The sequence below is a fragment of the Platalea leucorodia genome (assembly GCF_965183815.1).
Source record: "Platalea leucorodia genome assembly, chromosome: 6".
In the NCBI taxonomy this organism is placed as follows: Eukaryota; Metazoa; Chordata; class Aves; order Pelecaniformes; family Threskiornithidae; genus Platalea; species Platalea leucorodia.
In genome coordinates, this window is record NC_138828.1 from 17,801,471 (window position 1) to 17,823,648 (window position 22,178).

Here is a 22,178-nt window from a genome sequence, read left to right on the forward strand (position 1 = left end):
TGGCACTTCAAGAAAGAGTGAAATTCACTGGTGTTTTCCAGGTATTGTCTTTAGGAATACTGTAGCTAGATGTTTCATCTACTTTGTAATAAACCCAGCAATAATAGTGAGATAGTGCTTAACTTTATTGGTATTTCAAAATATAAAAAGTGAAAAATAAAAAATCTATAGAAAGCATGGCAAACAATATTTTCAAAAACTGCTGAAACACAAACCCAAACATAGATAAATCTTCTTAGCCAAATCTCTTCCCTTTCCCAGTATGTACAAATAGACAGAAAATGTATCTTCTGTCTCTGTAGAATGTCTTTACTGAACAGAGTTTTGTCCTAAGCATGAAAAGGACTTTCATAAACCTACCCTCTCCTATATGTGTCTTTCAGTAACTAATTTAATTTTTATATAGAGAAGCTCCACCTGCAGCAGTTACACTTGCAATGCAGAGGATCAACCTGAGTGCCACCTCCTGACAGCAACGGAGTAAGCAGCGTGGAGAAGGACGGGCAAAGGTTCTTACAGGCCCAGGACAAGACAGCAGAAACTGCGACCAGCTGTAACGACATAACACGACTAGAATCTCTCAAGAGACCTGAAAAAAAGCAAAAGCCTGTACCTAGTTGTAAATGCCTTTTACAGTTTTTACATTTTTTACGTACTCGTTATGTCAAGAAAATAAAATACATTCTGTAGCAGTTGAAAATAAGTTGGAAAAAAGTTGACACGGCATCCATTTGAATGCATGTCAGCCACTTCTACCAAAAATGAATTTGACTTGAGCAACCTAGGGAGCATTGAGAAGCTACCTGGGGAAGCTGTGAACCATGGGCTAAAGCGCGTTTAGGAGGTTAAGACTGTGGGAAGAGGAGTTGGCCTTATTTGGTTCCTCAGAGAGGGTGGGAAGCTCAGTGGCAGTGGCATTCACAAATAAGAAAGGGAAATGACAGAGATGCATAGTTTTCTGTCCTGGGGGATGTATTTTAGGGAGAAAGCCATATAGGAATGAGCCTTAGAGGCATTTTTAGCGTTTTAACCCAGTAACCGAGTCAAAGCGAGGCCAGGAGAGGGCTAGCAGGCAGCTCCACTGGCGCGCCTGAGGGGGCGGTGGTTCGATGGACAGGTCCTGTCAGAGCCGCCGCGAGAGGGACAGAGCTGCCCCTGCGGGAAAGCCGCTTCCCCGGCATCGTTCTCCTTTCCTAGAACCCTTTCCCTTCTCGCTTCGTCACCTGAGCCCCGCCGAGGAGCCGGCCGTCTCACCAACGCAGCTCTCCTCCCGCTCAGCGCCCGCCGCCGCTGGGGAGAGCGGCGCCACCGCGCCCGCCTCAAGCCGAGATGGCGCCGCCCCCGCCTCTCTTCGCGCCCGCCCTCACAGCGGCCGCGCCGCCCGCCCGGCTCTAGGGCCCGGCAGCCGCCCCGCCCGCCTCCCGCTTCACCGCCGGCACCGCGGGCGGCCGGGCCGCAGCTCGCTCCTCCCGCCGGATCCGCTGCGGCTGTTTTCCGTCGGAGGCAGGCGCTAGCAGCGCCCTTGCCCGCCGAGGACGCGGGAGGTTGCGCCGCTCCCCGCGCTGACTGGTGGCCGTTGGCGCCGCAGGGGTCCTGGTGCCCCCGCGCCGGGACCAGAGCCGGAGCCGGGCGGGAGCTGGCGGAATAGGCTCTGCGTCCCCACCCCCTCTCCCCGGCGGAGCCAGCAGAGAAGAGGCTGAGGAGGGGACCTGCGCGCACGGCGTCCTCCGCATTGTGCGAGCCTGCATGGGCACGGCGCGGGGGCGCGGCCGTGGGGCTCCCCCGAGCCTCCCTCCCCGGCGTTGCCCGTAGCCGCCGAGTTAAGGCATGAGGGATGCTTTTGTGCGCGACTGCGGGCGGAGCAGCGGGTAACGGCGGAGCTAGCGGCAGCTGGGGCCGCGGTTGTGGAGCAGGTCGGGCGCCGCGGCCACCCGCAGCCCTCCCGGCGAGGGAGGCCGGGCGCGATGCTGAATTAGGCGACCGGAGCCCTTGCGAGCGCGGGGGCAGGCTTAGCAGTCGGTAGCCGGCCTGGGTCCCAGCGGAGCTGGGAGGGCGGGAAGGCAGCTCCCCATGGCGAGCAACCGGAGCATCGAGCTGGAGCACTTCGAGGAGCGGGACAAGAGGCAGCAGCGCGCCGGGCCGCGCCGCGGCGGCACCGGCTCCGGCGGTGCGGGCGCGGGGCCGCGGGGCAACGGGCTGATCCCCAGCCCGGCGCACAGCGCCCACTGCAGCCTCTACCGGACGCGGACCCTGCAGGCGCTCAGCTCGGAGAAGAAGGCCCGGAAAGCCCGCTTCTACCGCAACGGGGACAGGTACTTCAAGGGCTTGGTGTACGCCATCTCCACCGACCGCTTCCGCTCCTTCGACGCCCTCCTCGTCGAGCTCACCCGGTCCCTGTCGGACAACGTGAACCTGCCTCAGGGCGTCCGCACCATCTACACCATCGACGGCAGCAAGAAGCTCACCAGCCTGGACGAGCTGGTGGAAGGTGAGGGGGCTCCAGTGGGCTAGGGGCAAGCAGGGCGCAGGCCGTGGGCGTTTCTGCCCTGGCATGCGGAGGTCTGGTGAGAGGCGGCATGGGGCCTGGTGGTGGGCTGCAGGCTCTCCCTGGGGTGGGCTTTCCTCTCACTACCCCGACCAAAGCTGAGGGAGGTCACCTTGCTGAAAACAGGCAGCTGTGGAGCCCCTGAGGGCAAGTGGGCCAGGGTTGCCTGCTGCTGTGAGCTGCGATAGGCCTCATTTTCCTAGCATGGACCATCCATTTCGCCCACCACCCAGACCAGTGCTGTCTCCATGTGTGGGGGTTGACTCTAATGGTAGTTAAGCAGCAGGTACTATTTTCCTCTACAGGAACCATAGTAAAGTTCCTGGCTGCCTTTCAGTCATCACCATTGTAAGAGCGGGAAATGCTCTCATTTAGTTCTCTGACAGTTATGTCATTGATACCTCACAGTGGCTTAAGCTTTCTGAGAGAAAGAGCCTGTGCTGTGAAAAGGGATATTTATACCCTACCACTTACTAAAACAAACTGGTGTAAAGTCCTATTTTCAAATGTGATCAGAGTCCATATTCATAGAGGGAATTATCTACCTTGACTGACTTCCAAAAGCATTTTATAGAATCAAATGCTTTTCAGAATTGTCCCTAAGTAGTTTTTGATAATGGGAGTTAGCAGCTAAGGTTATGTAGACCTTGCAAATCTGAGCAGAGCAGCACTTGACTACTCAAAATGGGGCCAGAAGTACTTTTTTGTAAGTGAAACACATGCCTCCTGTTTGGAGGGAATGATAATTACCAGAATAAGTAGCAGACTTCCTCCATGTTCTCTCATGATGTCTTAAAATACAGTTTAAACTGAGCAAAAGATGAACCAGGCTTTCAAATATATTGGTTATGTTGGGTACGCTGTGCCGTTCATAATCAATTTGCACTTGATGCTTGTCCTCAGGTATCTAATACATCAACCACTGCTGTCTTCCACCCAGTGACTCTATATGCCAGGTGTAGCTGATTTGTGTTAATGAAGAAGTTCATTTGTAGGTCTTCTAATGACTGCTTTTTAGGCTTTCAGCTGTGTGTCCTTTAGGCTTTGATTTGGAAACTTCCCTTTCAAAGCAATGATGAATCACATCTGGAGAATTTGATGAGAAAGGGAACCTGAACACCTTGATATAATCCACCAGTAAAGGTACTGGGAGTTGGGGACCAGCTACTCCAGAACATGTTAGAGGATGGGATGATGCAGCCTTGCTTCATCAAGGGGTTCTCACTCAAAAAAGATATGCATGAAAGTGCTCTTTATAATAGTAACATAGTGCCTGAGGACTTTCTCCATCATGTGATCTACCATAAGGCTGTTCTACAGTCAAAACAGAGGAAATGGGAGATGATTGCAGAGTGAAATGCTGACTCTGTGGTAATAAAATAAATGTGAAATCAACCAAAACCTTTTCCGTGATTCAGTGATTAATTTAGAGATAGCTTAAAAAAAAAAAAAAAAAGAGAGATGCTGGAGTGGGGATGGTAGGGAAAGGAAAAGAAGCAAAAGTTGGATAAACTAATGATAACTTGGGGTGACTTTTGAAATGTTGCAGAAGGAATGATCTGAAGCTTTTATGTCTTAAAACAAGGACAAAATGGCTTGCTGGACAACAGTATAAATGCAGTGTTTGCTCTCACAACTCTTTTTAAGTTAGTAACTGAAAGCAAAAACTTACTTCCTGTCTCTTCAAATACTCATTGAATGAGTGACCTTTGTCATTGCTCTTCACTGGAAGAATAAAGCAAAACAAATGTCACAATTGAAATGCCACTTCCCTGCTTTCTCAGTAAAGTGGGAAAAAAAGCGTCCCAATTACTTAGTCATCTATCCATGACCAATACAACTCTCAGGAATCTTAAGAAAATCCTGTAGCATCATAATTGGATTAGTATGTTCTCCAATTAGCATGCCAAAAACTTTGCTAATGTAAGTCTAATCACCATACAGAGAAAGGAAAGCATATACAGGGGCAGGAAGAAAGCAAACAAGTAGTGAATCCATCATTCCTTGAAATTATCTGAGCTCTTTGCCAGCTGTTTTGTTCTTTGAGATGCTGGAAGAGGATCTCATTTGTTTTTATTTTCTTTATTTCTTGTAGTTCCAGCACAGCAAGCTTGAATTTCTGCTCTAGAATAAATACTTGAACATTGGTGATATCCTAAAGCTTGAACTGCAGTAGCACCAGCAGTAGTTTTAAATGGTGTTTTGTTGTATTGCTTTTCAATTTTCAGAAAGGAAAATAAAATTAAAGTGCTGTTGTGCATGCCAGCTACAGGCTGAACACCAGACCAAACATGGCTACTTGATGCAATGCCTGATTGACTAGTCTGTTTGCACATCATCCGTGTTGTTGAACTGGTACACGGAATCGCAGCAGCTCAGGTTGAGTAGCGGCAACTCTATGAAGTGAGCAGAAGGTGAATGCTCAGCCACCCTTGCCAAGCCAGCAAGATCTGCATTAAACCTCCCTCAACTCAAGCTTGTGTGTGTAGCTCTTGGACACTGATGTGCCCTAGTGCAGGCAAGCTCTTTAAGGCCTATTTGGCATTTATCAGGTTAATATCTGCCTGGGGTATAAAAGCTGGCAGTATCAAATTCTATATCATAATAGTCCAAACTAGCTGAATTGAGTCACTGATGAATGCTTTTTGGTGTTTGGCTATATTTGGCAATCTGTTTTACTGTTTATCATTTTAAGAGGAAAATAGCTAATGCACAGATGTACTGTAGATTTCAAATATTACTGTTACAGGTTAAGTCAGCTAAAAATTTGACCAGATCAGGTTTATTAGTCAAAAATTGACCAGCTTCATTTTAAGCATATTGCTTTTCTTAACTGTATAAGACAGTCAAAAAAGCATGCTCTGCTGTACCAGCCTTAGGCAAATATCATTTATATCCCAGCCCCTGTAGATTAGGGAATGTTATGGCTCATGAGTTTGACAGTTTTCATTGCTTTCTTGGAATGGGAGGAGTGAAGAATTTCATTGTGTGCTCCTGATCTTGTTTGAGCAGACAGATCCAGAGAGGGGATGGTGGTTGGGAATATTATGACTTTCTTAGTTTTCTTTCTTTCAATTTTGCTATCAGACTTTACACTACTTTTTACTTTTGAATAGCGGATTCCACGTTTAATTTTATATTTGCCCTTCAATAGCAATAATGAAATAATAGTTTCATTTTTATTCTCTACCAAAGTTAACTAATTAAGTGTTTGTCTAAATCCTTCAGTTCTCTTTAAAAATGTAAGCTTCCTAAAGCATGACACAATGGTAATAGTAAGAACTGTGCAGTTCCTTAGTGCTGAGGTTTGTGTTTTACGTTAATGTCAGTTATGCTCTGTCTTGCTATCCTGTGCTTTCATTGTCTTGGTAGACATGGAGAAAACTGATTGTTAAGGTCTGCTGCAAAGTCGGGAGGCATTGGATTTTGGGAGAGGAAACCAAGTGTAGACTCTATTCCTGGCAAGAAAAGTTATGTTGATTTGGCATGTGATAGGGAATTTTTCTAGTTCCCTAGGTAGGAAGCATTGCGGAGAGTCTTTGTTCTTTCAATTACAATGCTTAATTAATACAGTCCTTTATAAAATGCCCGTAGGTTTGTCTGCACAACTGTGCAGACCATCTACAGGCAGCTGCGGGGAAGTCTTTGGGCAGGAGGTGGGAAGGTTCTGAGCAGGGCAGTCCTTATGCGTGGCTAGGACATGTAGTGCAGGACAGTATCTGTTTTGAAGAAATGGGCTCTGTCACACTAATGCAGAGTAAAAAAATGTTTTTGAAACGACGTATTGAACATTCCAAGTATTTTCTGCCTTAGATAATTCTTATTGTAACTGCATATTACATTTTAATCCTGCTTAAGTACCTGTGATTCTAGTTTATGTACACTGTTCTATTAGGTCAAGAATATCTTTTCTCTTGTCAGGGCAAGCAGATGGTAACAGCAAGGAGGCAGTTTGTATTTGTGTTTCTTCCAAAAGCAAAGGATTACCTTCCTGTGCTAAAGCCAGGAGCTGTAATGCTCTAAAAAGAGGTAAATGTAGCAGGCTTAACAAAGAAGTGTAAAAAGGAAGGATGAAAGATGGATTAAAAAACATTAAAAGCACATGCTTCCTCAAATATGTTCAAATGACTGTAATTACACAGTCCCAGAGCAATGGGGTGTGGATATGAAATACAGATGTAATTGTTAGTTAACTTCCGATCCAAGCAAAATAAAATAGTTCTACTGCTGTGCATCTCCTAGTTTCAGGGATGGGAGAAAGGTAGTTTACCCGAAAAGAGTTATTTACTTGCTGTGGAGGAGGCACATGGTATTAGGGGGGTTTGATACCAGGTGACCTTAACTGTCTTCTGAAAGTTTTTACCCTGCCTGAGCAGGAGGTTGGACCAGATGACCTTCAGAGGTCCTTTCCAACCTCAGCTGTTCTGTGATTCTGTAAAAGCTTGTAGGAAGCTGTTATCTGAACCTCCTGACTAAATAAAGTCAAAAGAGAACTAGGAGCAATTAGTCATCTGCTCCTATCTGACAACCATCCTGGTTGTCATCCCAGGTTTTTAAAAGTGCATGGGGAACTGCAGATGAGGAAAGATCGTGACTTACAACGGTTATTGGAGGGGATGTGAAAGTGAAGGAATTGTAAGAATCTGGTGAGGAAGGAAGTTCTGTGAAAGAAAGGAAGGAAGGAGAGTTCTAGATAACCTAATCCTTCATAAAAGGGGTTGTTTTATTTTTAGATCGGTCCTTTTATACATGCCGTAAATATACTGTTCTGGAAATTTGCTTGGCTTTGTGTTACAGAACACAAAAAAGGTACTCTCCTGTGATTCCTAAAGTTAGAAGGGTAGTAGCCCTAGTAACTACTGTACTATACTGAACAAGCAGCTTTTGGCACCCTTGAAACTAATGAGTTCCACCACAAGAAGCTGAGGAATGTGAGATGGATAGATGAAATATACCTAGAAACCTGCCCTGTCCTATGTGCTTCACAGGGGAACACATATTTAAAAAATATGGAGACTAATGGTTTTTATTTCTGTAGGGATGTTTTTACCTGTGCCAGCTATATCATTCTCTGTTATGCAGTGTGTCATTTAAAAACATGATGCTTTATGTGACTCTCAGGAGACAGTAGTTAGTGCTTGTTAACACCTTGCAAAGAACAAGCCAGAAAACCCTGATCAGAGACTTTTGTTTCAGATATCCTGACTCAGGATTTTTGAGTTTTGTACACTTAATTTCTTCCTTACGTTACCCACTACATGGCATATCCACAGTTTTTTTTTAACCTAATGGTAAGGAAAACGAAATATCTACAAGTCTTTCTTTAGTAGTCTCTGTTTTTAAGGACAAAAAGTCTGAATGTTTCTAGGCTATTTGTTAAATGCCTAGCAGTGGGCTTCAGCTCACAAAACTTGTGGTGTGAAGAATCCCAAGTTGTCAGGCAGCTGTGTTTCCTCAAAACTGCACATAGTTGCAAGTGATGTACACTTGTGATACAAAAGGACAAGATACATCCTTCTTTTCCTATCAGTACCTAAAATTGCATGGCTGAATTTTGGAGAGTTCACATACACCCTACTCTCTTTATTCCTGCATTTATATCTTGAAAGGTGAGCTACGCACATTTCCTGGGAATAAGGGTGTTGAAGAAACAGATGGCAAAAGAAAACCTTTGTAGATGAGTTTTTAAGTAAGCAAAACAGTTTTTAGGCAACTAATGGTCTATGGCTATTTGTCAGATTGACTAATGTAATCTTGTTTTCTCTTTTAACCATTCTCTGTGTTCATCATCTGTATTTTACTGTTGTGAGGGAATGGCAAGTCTTACGTTTAGACTGTTAGCTCTCTGAAACTGGAATCCTTGTACAGTGTGTTTAAACTGTGTACACACTGCACACACACAGGTCTTGCTTCATGGATAGTGTGTCTGGTTATTAATGCAGTACAGGTAAATTATTTAGAAGCAGGTAATGTTTCCTTGTTAATAGGCAATGTTTCATGTCTTCTAGTTGTTTTTCTAATGTTAATAAGGCATAGAGAATCAGAAGTAAACTTACTCCATTTGTTGATTATGTTGTGACCCAAAATATGAGCAGATGTTACTCCTTTTAAGTGAGCATATGCACCATTTGAGGAATTTTTGGTGGTAGCGAGATTTTTTCGTGGAAAGATTGACACTTTTAGATTGCTTTGAGTACTGTCACGAAGCATCGGATGGGTGGCACATATGCTCTGTTGAAATTATAATGCCAATTTATGAGGAGATTTCATACTTCTGCCAAAACTGCTCTGCAGCCCGGTTAAGCTTTCTGCTGTAGAATAGTTTGGCTGGGTTCAGAGTCCCAGCTGTAACCTACGTCTGTAATTCTTGCATTTTTTTCTGCATTAAAAAAAAAGAAGAAAGTATTGCTTAATAGATCTTTCTACTTCATTAGTCTATAATTTACTTCTTTACCTGCAAATCTCAATGTAATATTAGTGACTAACTTCACGATCTGGTCTAAAAACTAGGGAGGTGATTCATGTTAATGCTAATGTTGTAAGCTAAAGACATAGTGTTTATTTCCAGTAATGTAACTGCTGTGACTATGTGCCAGTTAAGGCTAGGATGCATTAGCTTTAAAATCTTTCAAGGCTATAAATGGAAAGTGGGCCTTCAAGCCATACAATTGGCCATATTGAAGTCAGCACTGTAAATATTTGAAGCATTGTTTATGCCTATTTGTGGAGTTGTGTCACCTTTCTAGGGCTGGTGGATGCACAAATGATTAAAAAAAAGCTACAGCCTGATCAAAATGCCACTGAAGTCTCAGGAAAGATTTTCTTGGTAATTGAGATTATATGTATTTAGGTTAGACACATGAAAAATCTCATTCAAGGCAGTTAGTGAAACAGCCAAACTTATTTATGTATGTGATTTTAACTGTAAAGTTATCTGTTACTTTGTTAACAGTGTTTGGAATCAATTTGACTGGTTTTACCCCCCCCCCCCCCCCCCCCCAAATGACGTGCTGTATGTTACATTTAATAAATATTGGTTTTCTGGGAGAGTGTGGAGATTACCAGAAGTGTGTATTTATACATGAATTAATCCCAAGCAGATTTAAAACCAGGTCATATGTTAAAGCTGTGAGCAAATATTATATATAACATTACACTTTCAGGTTTTTACCTACAAAATATAATGTAAAAGAGAGAGAATACTCTTACAAATGACTTGATGTTTCTTCCAAACAGACATATAAAAATGCATTTTCTACTTCAGAGGATGGCTAAAATAACAATTTAAACAATAGCACAGTGTTCAAAAATTAATGCCTGCTCATCAAGGGGTGGTGTTTTCTTAGGCCTGCTTTTTGAATATGCCATTCTGTAGGAAAGTTTCCTGTAGTGAACTTTATAGGTGTGATTTAACTCACCCCTGCCATTTTTTTCTTCTTTAAATATTTTCTTCTGTAGAATAATCAATTGTATACCCCTGTTAAACCAAACAAATCAATGTTTAACTCATTCCTAGAAAATCATTCTTTATGCAGAAAGCAGCAATTGGTTTCCTAATTATATTCTATTTCTAGAGTTGTTTTGGTATTTTGCAAGGTTCTCAATAGAACTTAGAAACTGTGGGTGAAGTCCTGGCTATGGTGAAATCATTAGGAGTTTAAGTAGTAATTTCAATAGAGTAAAAACTTCATCCTTTATCTTTTAAGTCATGAACCAAGAAAGTCACTCAGGGCATGTGTTTTCTCAGAGTCCTTGCCCTAATCCTGCCATATGTGCCTGCCTTGCAGGTGTAGCAGTAAAATCTGTTTTCCATGTAAAACCTGTGTTACTAAGTTTAGTTTATATGACTGGTATAAGAAAGCAGGCATGGGATTTAAAACACTTACTAAACAACCTGTAATATATTACAGTTCTCAAGTAATTAGGCATCCCATATCTGCCAATTATAGGAAATGTTGCAATCGCTTTTGCCAGATACTTTTTTTTTTTGTAAAAAGCTAAAATAGTTTGTGCTTCAACTTAAGGCTTGGCTAAATGCAGTTGAAACAAGTTATTTGAAATTCGTTCTTTTAAGGTATTACGTTGTTTTAAGTTGAAAGCACTTCCTATTTTTTTATCAGAAAAAGAAAACTAAGGCCTCTGCTTAAAGGAAAAGAAATAATAATAAGAAATCTGTAGTAAATGGGCATTGCAACCTATTTAGATAAGCAGGAAATTATTTTATTCATGCATCAGGCAAGGGAACTAGTAGAAAGCAAAGAGTCTTATACTGCTATTTTAAAGAAATAAAGATACTTTTGGATTAATACTGACCGAAAATTTTTATAATGGGACAATTTCTGCTGTCCTACAGCGTGTTGTAGTACAGCTCTGACAGATAGCAGATCACATTCCATGATAGTTTAAAGAAGATACTGTGTTGTGATACGTGTCCGTAAAAGACCAAGCTAGCATACCATATTGAGACTCTTCTATGGTAAATCCTCTAGCAAAGGGACCTTTTGTTCTCTACCTGTACTTCTTTATGTAAAGCAATTAATTTATTTCAAGTTGGAGAGCCTCTTTCTGAATAGCCTTAATTTTGAGGGTTTTTTGTGTTTCGTTGTTTCGGTTTTTTAACTTTTTTAATTTAAGCTTCAGCCCTGAGGTTTAACTTTGAATCATCTTGTGTGCATTTGTTGGGGGTTTTTTGTTGTTTTTGTTTTTGTTTTTTTTAAATGGTCTAGGAAGCGCATTCTTTTTGAGTTTGAAAGGATAATTCTGAATATGCTCAATGATGGTCAGTTTTGAGGTACCTTGTAGTGCTGATAGCTAGAATTTATTTAACTCTTTTGCACACAGCTGGGCAGGCTGTACTGAAGAGGTTACTCTGAAGTGATAAGTGACTTCATGTACTGAAGCTTATGTAAAATCTTAGCGTACTGAGTGTGTTTAGAAAGGTATTCTTACGCATAGTATGCTGTCAGGTTTATTTATCTATAAATTATTATCAGAGGATGATTAAATATTACCGAAGTGTTATGCAGATCAATAAACTTTGAAGCAAGTGGTCAAGGACTTTCCAAAGTTGAATGCCTAATATTATGCACCCAGAATAATGACTAAATTACCTTCTGTTCATTTTTTGTAGGAAGAAGTAATAATCAGTGTTCTTAACCAACACGCACACATAAAAAACAAAGTCACTTTCTAGGGGCATCCACAAAAAATTTAGCATATAATTGTGGAAAAAATTGTCCTAAGGGTTTGTGCCGGTTTGGGCTGGGGTAGAGTTAATTTTCTTCATAGTAGCTACTATGGGGCTATGTTCTGGATTTGTGCTGGAAACAGTGTTGATAACACAGGGATGTTTTTGTAAGCAGTGCTTACACAGAGCCAAGGCCATTTCTGCCTCTCGCACCACCCCACCAGTGAGTAGCCTGGGGGTGCATAAGAAGTCGTGAGGGGACACAGCTGGGACAGCTGACCCCAACTGACCAAAGGGCTATTCCATACCATATGACGTCATGCTCAGCATATAAAGCTGGGGAAAGAATAAGGAAGGGGAGGACATTTGGGGTGATGGGGTTTGTCTTCCCAAGTAACTGTTAACTATGATGGAGCCCTGCTTTCCTGGAGATGACTGAACACCTGCCTGCTGATGGGAAGTAGTGAATGAATTCCTTGTTTTGCTTTGCTTCTGTGTGTGTGGCTTTTGCTTTACCTATGAAACTGTCTTTATCTCAACCCACGAGTTTTCTCCACATGCTGTTTCCCACAGCATTCTCCTGGAGAAGCTGGCTGCCCATGGCTTGGATAAGTGTACTCTGTGCTGATTTTAAAACTGGCTGGACGGCCGAGCCCAGAGAGTGGTGGTGAATAGAGTCAAATCCAGTTGGCGGCTGGTCACGAGTGGTGTTCCCCAGGGCTCAGTATTGGGGCCGGTCCTGTTCAATATCTTCATTGATGATCTGGATGAGGGGATTGAGTGCACCCTCAGTAAGTTTGCAGATGACACCAAGTTGGGTGGGAGTGTTGATCTGCGGGAGGGCAGGAAGACCCTACAGAGGGACCTGGACAGGCTGGATCGATGGGCTGGGGCCAACTGTATGAGGTTCAACAAGGCTGAGTGCCGGGTCCTGCACTTGGGTCACAACAACCCCATGCAACGCTACAGGCTGGGGGAGGAGTGGCTGGAGAGCTGCCTGGCGGAAAAGGGCCTGGGGGTGTTGGTTAACAGCTTCCTGAACATGAGCCAGCAGTGTGCTCAGGTGGCCAAGAGGGCCAATGGCATCCTGGCTTGTGTCAGGAATAGTGTGGCCAGCAGGACCAGGGAGGTGACAGTGCCCCTGTACTCAGCACTGGTGAGGCCGCACCTTGAGTGCTGTGTTCAGTTTTGGGCCCCTCCCTACAAGAAGGACATGGAGGTGCTGGAGTGTGTCCAGAGAAGGGCAACGAAGCTGGTGAAGGGTCTGGAGCACAAGTCTTATGAGGAGCAGCTGAGGGAGCTGGGGTTGTTTAGCCTGGAGAAAAGGAGGCTGAGGGGCGCCCTTATTGCTCTCTACAGCTACCTGAAAGGAGGTGGCAGCGAGGTGGGGGTTGGTCTCTTCTCCCTAGCAACAAGCAATAGGATGAGAGGAAATGGCCTCAGGTTGTGCCAGGGGAGGTTTAGGTTGGATATTAGGAAAAACTTCTTCACCGAAAGGGTTGTCAGGCATTGGACCAGGCTGCCCAGGGAAGTGGTTGAGTCTCCATCTCTGGAGGTGTTTAAAAGATGGGTAGACGTGGTGCTTGAGGACATGGTTTAGTGGTAGACTTGGCAGTGCTGGGTTAACAGTTGGACTCGATGGTCTTAAGGGTCTTTTCCAACCTTAACGATTCTATGATTCTCGCTTTTACCCTTCCAATTCTCTCCCCCATCCCACCGGGAAGCAGTGAGCAAGCAGCTGTGTGGGGCTCAGTTGCCAGCTGGGGTTAAACCATGCCAGTGTTCTACGTCACACACTAAACTAGTTGTAGAGCAGAGAATAACAAAATGACCAGCAGCTATAATGTTAGTAAGTCAATTGGTATGAACTCAAACTACCAGCTTCTTTGAGATGCTTCTTATTTGGCAGCACTGTGTGTAGTCTTTACTCCTCTTGCTGTGTATGTAGGAGGTGAGTTTCGTTTGTTCCACCAGAGACCTTGAGTGTGTAGCTTTAATCTTAGAACAGACTAAACTTTTTAAGATGTAGGTAGCTTTTCTGCCTGGAGGAATGGTGTGTTCCATCAGTTTGGAATGCTTCCATTTCATCCTTCCAGCAATACTCTGCCTCTTTGAGAAAGTCTTTGGATATTATTTTGTGACACCCCAAGGATGTGGGTTGCAGAAATAACCCAGAGTTAAAGATGTCTTTTGTCATGGTCTGCATGTTGAATATTGCTGTCAGACATTAAAAGAGTTGTGGTAAACAACAAACAGCAGTTTGAAGAGAAAACTGTCGTCCTCTTAAAAAAAAGCCAGCTAGTCTCCAGTCTTGCGTTATGTCAAGGAATGGAGAAAAGTAACAAGTTCCTTAAGTCTGTATCGTGACTGGTGCCAGTTTAAATAATTTGAAGTAAAGGTGTGTATGACTAGCCTGTGATAACATGTTTTGTCCTCCAACCTGCCTTTCATGACTTCAGGAGATACCAGCAGTGCAGGCTTTGAATTAGGAAAGAAATTAAAATGGGGACGTGTAGGTGTGCTTTCATATTACTGCAATCTAAAAGTCTCATTTGTGGCCTCAGGAGGTGCTTTTTTGGTCTAAAAAATGTTGAAGTGAATACATTTCAACAGTGTATCCTTGGTAGGAAGGCAGTAACTCCTGGTAAATTAATGTGTACTTCAGGGTAAGGACCTTGAGATGCTTGAATTTTATTGTGTTAAAACTTGCTCCTTTTAAAATAATTATTTATTAAACATAGGTATGTGTGTACACATTGTGAAGTATATACTTGAGGAATATATGGGGAAGGACCTGGATATTTGCTGTAGGAGAATGCTCTTAATGTCACGTATTGTGAACTCAGGTAACTTAAGCACTTGCAAAATGACTATGTGGTCAGAACTTATGATCCAAAAGAAATAGGAAATATCTTCAACCCACGCATTACCCTTTACTGTTTGGTTGTGGGTTTCTTTTGGTTTTTTTTTTTTTCCTCTTAACCAGAGGTCTCTTGAAACCTGTTGAAACCACTCTGTGAGAGTATTGTTTGGGTGGAAAGCTCTGATAATTTACAGTCCTCCATTTAAAATGGCCTGCAGTTGAAATGCAGGAAAATCACTCCTCCTGAAAAATTTGTTGTTTGTGGTTTTTTGTTTTTTTTTTTAATTGACAAAAAGAGCTGCAAAACTCCTTAAATTATGAAAATGTCATCTTCTTTTCAGGTGAAAGTTATGTATGTGCATCCAATGAACCGTATCGCAAAGTTGATTACACCAAGAATGTCAATCCAAACTGGTGTGTGAACATAAGGACTGGGTCCACTCGAACCTTGACATCTTTGACATCCACAAAGAGTGAAGTGAAGGAGAGTAAAGATTTCATTAAACCTAAATTAGTGACTGTTATTAGGAGTGGAGTAAAACCACGGAAAGCTGTGAGAATTCTGCTGAATAAGAAGACTGCTCACTCCTTCGAACAGGTCTTGACTGACATCACAGAAGCCATTAAGTTAGATTCGGGTGTAGTCAAGAGGCTTTGTACGCTGGATGGAAAGCAGGTAGGAGAATAAATTGCTGTGACCATCTAATAATTATGAGTTAATCTAAGCTTCTTTGTATTCGTAACTTGAATTCTTGTTACTGTATATGCTTTAACCTGCTTCTGAATAAGGAGAGTTTAATAAACAGCAACTTTTAAAATTTGTATTAAAATACTAATATCTACAAAAAATAAAATTTTATATAATGCAAAAGAAGTTGACCATTTTACATTCTAAGTAAAAAAAAAATTTAAAAAAAATCTCTTTCGTATACTAACTGTTGCATTGCTAAAAGAGTCTGTCAATTAAGTAATACAGTTTATTTGAAACATTTAAAAGCAAGCTTGTTAAAATACGTATGTGTTTTCGGAAGCAGAGTCATGTTTTCAGACTACTACATAGTGTTGAGGGGTATAAGAAAAACATTGCTGCCTCCTTTCATTTCACTTCCACAGATTGCTATTTAAGTAGCGAAAGGACTGAAATGTTTTTCTGGAGGTAGTAACTGACATGATCTAAGGTCAAGAATTTTTTCTGAAATGAATATTTCTGGGGGGGTGGTCATGTCTTTGCAACTTGCTTTTGCTTTTAGTTTTACCACTGAAAAAAACATACTGCCAGGATTAATGATGTGTTAGGTTTTTATTCTCACTCAGAAATACAAAGGAGTGACCCACAGAATGTTCTGCTGTACCAGGTAAAAGTGTCAGGAATACACTTGCTGTTGATCAGTCAGGTTAATGACTCAGCCCTTCACAGAACAGGACTTTGACACTTGATACTTTTATTTGACACTGATGTGGAACTTTGACAGCATTGTGACTTTAGTAATACAGAGCAACCCAGACTGAGAAGTAGATCACATTCAGTATCAGGTACCTGGACTATTGTATTGTTGACTAAATATTAGGATCCTTGCTCATTCAACAGGTATTTTTGCACACCTGCATACCTATATATTTGCATCAACTACTTGTAAAAGTTTCAATTGAGTTCAAACAGATGTGGGAATTTTCATTGTCAAGCTTTTTATAATGGTTGTAATCCTATAGACTACTTAAGAAGCACCTTTTTGTGTTGAAAGTTGCTAGCAAATGTATTGCAGAACAAGTGTGCTTACTCAGATTGTCTCAATATGAGGTCTGTCTCTCTGGTTATGTTCTGTGTGGTGTGGATACACTTTTTATAATTAAGTACTTGAAAAGAACTTCTGTTCTTTGGTATTAAATGTAGCAAGGCAAATACATCACTGATAGTCTTGACTTTCAGTATTTGGTGGCACTATATAATGTGCTCTTTAGTTCTTCTAATGGGTTTGATTTTTAATGAGATTTGTTAATGAGATTTGTTAAGAGAGACTCCTTTCTAGGAACATCCGAAATGTGATTTAGTCATGTTTAATTTAATTCATAATAAAATAGCTTTGAGGATATTTATTATAATAATATATTTTATTAATTAGTCTCTTCTGCCCATTCTATTACTGTCTCAAATAAGATGATTTTAATCTTCTCAAGCAAGTAGATAGAGTCAGGAAAGGAAACTGCAAAAACTAGGATTGTCAGTTCAGATTCACCTCTTCTATTGCTTTGTTAATATAGTAGAAATTCAGTGGTCTGCACTGATGTGGATCAATAAAATTAATTAACATTAAATCTCACATATGTTTCTTGCACATTACTGTCGCTCGTGGTGGATGATAGCTGTCTTCAGTCCACAGTGAGGATGGCCAATCATTGGTAATGCTCCAAAATAAGTATAAGATTTCTAATTGCTGCAGTACCTCCTCCTGCCCTTCTGCGGTAAAGGCAATAATCAGACTAGGACTGCAGATGTAGATGTAGGTGTTCTCGAGCAGGATTGGGAAATCCCTAGTTCTCACTGCTGACAGCCTGCAAATAGCTGCTTCTTACAACTGCCTCTGCGTGTGAACTGTTTCAGCAGTAGTAGTGCGTAAACGTGGAGACCTCCCTTCCGTTTGGAAGAAAGGCCTTTTGCTTTTCCATAGACTTTGGGAAAGAGCCTTTGCTTGCACAGCCATAGTGTAATTGTGATATAAGTGGTCATGGGATATAGTGCCCTAGATAGAAGACCTATGGGTTTAAACACCCTGATAATAAAGCCTCCTTCTGCTTATCTAGGAGGATAGAGACTTCTGGGGTTTTTTTGTTTGTTTCTTTTTCTCCAAAGTGAAGGGCTGACCCCAGTTTTGGGCCATAGGGATTTTTTTTTTTCTTTGTTTGTTCATTGCTGGTATATGTAGAGGTTGGTGCCCAAGGGCTTTGTGGGGTTTGGCAAATAAAGAGTTGCTTTGCTGCCAGTTACCAATTGGTGGAAATTTCTGAGCCTATTTTCTCTAATGTAGTAATTGCTTATTCTTCTAAATCTGCTAGGGAGGCAGATCTTTTATGTTCGTTGTAGTGTTGGCACAGCTTGAAAGGCAACCATTAAATAAAAAAAAGGCATTTTGTAAATGGCTATGTTCCTATAAATGTAGCTCTTGTGTTTCTCAGGGTTTTGTTTTTTTTCTTTCCCCTGCTCCTTCATATTTTTATCTGTGAGGAAATACGTATTTTTGCGGTTTTTGTGAGCGAATAGGTTTAGGTTGTATTATCTGTTTAATATGGAATTGATGCTGAAATTTGAGGGTTTAAAACATGCATGTATAAAATTTGTATCCTTTAATTAGGGAATGTGTTGTTCTGTTAACTTACAGGGCGATTTTGTTTTCAAATGGAACTGTTTAACATGTGTAGTAAGAAATGACCATGAAACCAGTGATCTGTGAGGAAATCTTTTTCATTTCGAGCAGTACAACAGAAAGGATGTCCTCAAAATAATTTTTATTTACTCTAATGACTTCATTAATCTTGACTGTAGCAACATCTTGATGATAATAGTAACACAGAAAATAACATCCATGTTGGATATTTTCATTGATTATTGTGTACGAAGATAGACATTTATCTAGGTTTTAACTGTAAGATTTTATAACATTTACAAGGTTTCCTTTTATCTTCAGTTTCAACATGGATGCTGTAATTTAGAATATTAGTGCTTTGTAGCCTCAAGTACAGATTTTTTTTTTTTTTAAACTACATTGATGCAAGGCTGACTTTTCACTTTTCAGCTGTTGAGCAACCATCTTTTTTTACCTCCCAAGACTTTTGTGATGGTTTCTATGTGAGGAAAAATATTCCTGTAAAAGTAACTAGGCTTTAACTCTGCAGTGCAGGCTTCTGCTGTTCCAGTCTTCGTGCTTCTGGCATTGAGGTTTGCCTAATGTATTTGCTTGACCAAAGTGTTTTCCTTACTTGGCTGCATTTTTCCTTTCTATTCTTTGCTGGAATCTGTCACTATCCTACTGTGAAGCAAGGACAGTCAGACTGAAACTTCTCCAGTTGGGAAGTTAACCCTTTGTTATCTCGGAAGAGAACGGAGGGTTTCTATCTTGCTAAACAAGCTTCAAGCTTCAGTCATTGCGAAGTGTAGGCTAGCAACTTAATGGTAAATTACGTGCACTAATTATTTAAAAGAATATAATGTATGGGGTGGTGGGGTGGGGAATTGCCTGTGAGAAACTCAGAAAAAGCCCTGCAGAACTCTTAAGCATGTATTATTTGACACACGAAAGAAAATTACATCTTTACTCCAGGAAGATAGTAACTTTTTAAGCTTGCATTGTGTTGCAGCTTCATGGATTAATATCCATAACAGGATTGAAAAGGTGGATGAGCCACCTTTTCTATACTCCATTCCCAAAATAGTGAGAACATAGCACAGATAAGCCTTACTTTAAAGGTCTTTTTTGATGGGCCACAGATATGTTGGTGGCTATCTCTGAAACCAAAAGCTCCCTAATTTTCTGTTAATGAAGTTTTTCATAAGGTGCTCATTAAAAGTAAATGGGTGCCTGAAGAAAACAGATAATTACATTTGGAAATATTCATCAGACTCATCATGCTCTCCTCTCACTAATTTTTTTATTTTCCAGTGAAAGATTTGAAAATTCATAGTAGACATGATAGCTTCTGTAAACTGAATTTTGTATTTGCTTTGTAGTGGAAATACTAAGGAGACCAACTTGAACTATCAGCCTACCTATGATAGAGGGCAGAAACCGAAACAAGGGGTGAGCAGGAGAGATCTCATTTATTAGTACAGCTGATATTCCCCATATTCTTGTTTCAGTTCTCTTGGCATATAGGCTTCTGTCATTCAGATCTGAAAATTTCCATTAATGTAGTGTTTTTACCAGAATCTTAATCTCAGTGAGTGCTGACTATTTAGTACTGAGACAAGTTTTGGAACATATGAATTTTGGTTTTCTGTTTTCTGGTTTTGTATGCGAAGTCATACTTGGATGAGATTTGATTTTTTTTTTTTTTAAATAATTTTATTGCAGTTAACTAAGTAGTTTTAGCAAATATTTACCTTTAGTTCAATTCTATCCTACCTAATGACAGTGGAAAGACTACCTGGTTTTCAACTGTATCTTATTCATCAGCAGTACACTTTTTTTTTTAAGGAACCAGGCACTAGGAATTAGGTGTACTTTTTTTTAAGTGTCATGTAATTGTATTATTATATCACTGTCTGATATCTCATTGCAGGCTGACAAACAACTGTAATAGAAACTTGCTTCCATGTTAGCAGGCATTATGTATAGTTGAAAGCTACTGAAACCAAAAGAAGTCTTTGTTTTAGGTCTCAGGCTCTAACCTAGTATAGGCACAGTAATTCACAAATGTATTGGAAATAGCACAGATATGAATTTCTGCTACAGGCAATTTTGCTAGAACATAGAAAGCTCCAACTTTTGTGCAGTTCTATTTCAGCTGAAAATTAAAACAACACTTTAAGCTGAAATGTTGCATTAACCTGCAAGTATGAGGGGGGGAAACTCTTAAGCCCTTGAAATTCTCACAACTTTTAAAAAGGCTTATATATTGTTATAGAGGAATGTCAGTGGCAGCTGCAAAGGGAGTGATTCTCTGCATTGCGGATCCCACAGAAGTTTGGCATTTGTGGGCAAGGAGTCTTTCCTCACCTAGCTTCAAGACCTTGAACAGTAATGATAGTCCCTACATTCATCTTAAAAGCTGAGGGTCAGAAGAGGTAGAGTCAACTCTTAGAAAGCAATTTAAAATTTGCCAAACTGCAGCAGACCACTTGGTGATTTGACACTATGGATATGATTGACAGTATAACTACTGAAAGAGTAGATATGTTGGATAGAAAGGCTTTTCAGAATTCATGGTTGATGTCCACAAGAAAAAGCATGTTAATCTGCTTATTGTGCGGCAAATTACACAAATGATAGTATTATCTGCTCTGTGGGAGGGAAAAAAAAAAATCACTGCAGTCTTTATATTGGTTTATAAGACTTGAATATCAGCAGAGTGTGTGCGACATCGTATGAGAGAATGGGAACAGGACCATTACCTCTGAGACTTCTTGATGCAGCAGTGGATAGCACTGCAATGGAAGAGTGGAGTATCAATTTGAAAGAGGCATATATATTGTTGATTTTTTTTTCTTTGTTTTTTTTTTTTTTTTAAGATGACATGAGTCCACAAACTAATATTGTGTAAGAAATCATAAAACATATTGATGGAGATGCAACCAGAAGTAGTATTTAGATTGTCTTTGAAGGAGAGGGAATAGAACTTCTGAGAGAGAGACCTTCCAAGAGGATAGGAACTAAGTGGCCTGGGACATTAAATCAGAAAAGGTACACACTTACATTACAGAGGAGGAAAAGAGAAGTTCATACTAGATGTTGTCAAGAGCGATGTTTCTCGTTCACTGGATGGACGTGAGACAAAACCGATGTGGAAGAGCTAGAGATTACTTTCCGAGGCATAAGGAAACCCTGAAAAAGAGTGTAGAGGAGTCCTGGAAGAGTCTAATTGTCCTACAGCTGATGCTCATTGGATGAGACGAGCGTCCCTGAGGTTGGGCTAAACAAACTTCACTCTGAGACTTATGGGGAAAAAAAATTGAGCAAGCAATACTGTGAATCATTTGCTGATGGTTGGCTGGATCCTTTTCCCCTTTTAAGAGTAAATATGTAGCAGTGGAACACCTCTATTACCTAGAAGTTGCAAAATTCCACATTATTTGGTACAGTCACCTTTATGTGTGTTATTAGGTGAGAAGGGCTCTGACATAGCACCTGTCTGTTCAGGGAGCCTGCTGTTTTGGGTTGAGCTCAGGACACGAAATGCTTCAACAGAGTGTATGATGTGGGGTTTTGGTGGTGGTGGGGTTGGTTTTTTTGTTGCTGGTGGTTTTTTAAGAGTTACGAAACAATGACTTGACTGGGGAGGGAGACAAGGAGAAGAAAACAATAGTCGCTACTTCCTTGTATCTGAAGTAAGCTTTTTGATACTGTCTTTTCACATCAGTCAGCTAGGGAAGCATGGTCTAGAAAAAATGCACTACTTACTGGATGCACAGTCGGAATACCGTTGTTCTCAATGATTATTGATGATTCACTGCAAAACTGGAATTTTATATTGAGTAGGGGTCAATGAATGTGTGTCTATACTAGTCACTGTAGGTGACCTGGAAGATGGAATGGAGAATATGCTTAATAAATACAAAGAATACACCAAACAGATGAGCTACAGGAAACCTGGACAACAGAAAATTAGAATAATCTTGACAAACTGCAGAAATAGCTTAGGATAAGGCAGGTTGAGTAATCTTAGACTCACTGGTTATTAACAATGCAGATAGGAAATGGCAAGTAGTTCTGACTGAAGTGGTAAAGGATCACAGCTGAAGATGAGTTAATGGTGTCAATGGTTGTGCATAGGAGAGGAAAGCCAACATCCATGCAGAAGGTATGGTCAACCATCTTGTTTCTGATGCACGTGTCAGGTGGCCATTCTGCTCTGTCTGATAGCAGCAAGAGACA

The 22,178-nt window shown here is 41.1% G+C and overlaps 1 protein-coding gene across 2 annotated transcripts in view; it reads left to right on the plus strand.

Annotated features, from left to right (window-relative positions):
* Positions 1-2,070: 2,070 nt before the first annotated feature.
* Positions 2,071-22,178, plus strand: part of DCLK2 (doublecortin like kinase 2) — a gene marked incomplete at its 5' end in the record, with an annotated part of 93,564 nt that continues 73,456 nt past the window's right edge. For both annotated transcript variants that reach the window (XM_082314771.1, XM_082314772.1), the window contains 2 exons: positions 2,071-2,488; positions 14,937-15,271. In XM_082314771.1, the coding sequence (XP_082170897.1) occupies positions 2,071-2,488; positions 14,937-15,271 (753 nt within the window). The remainder of the gene's footprint in view (positions 2,489-14,936; positions 15,272-22,178) is intronic.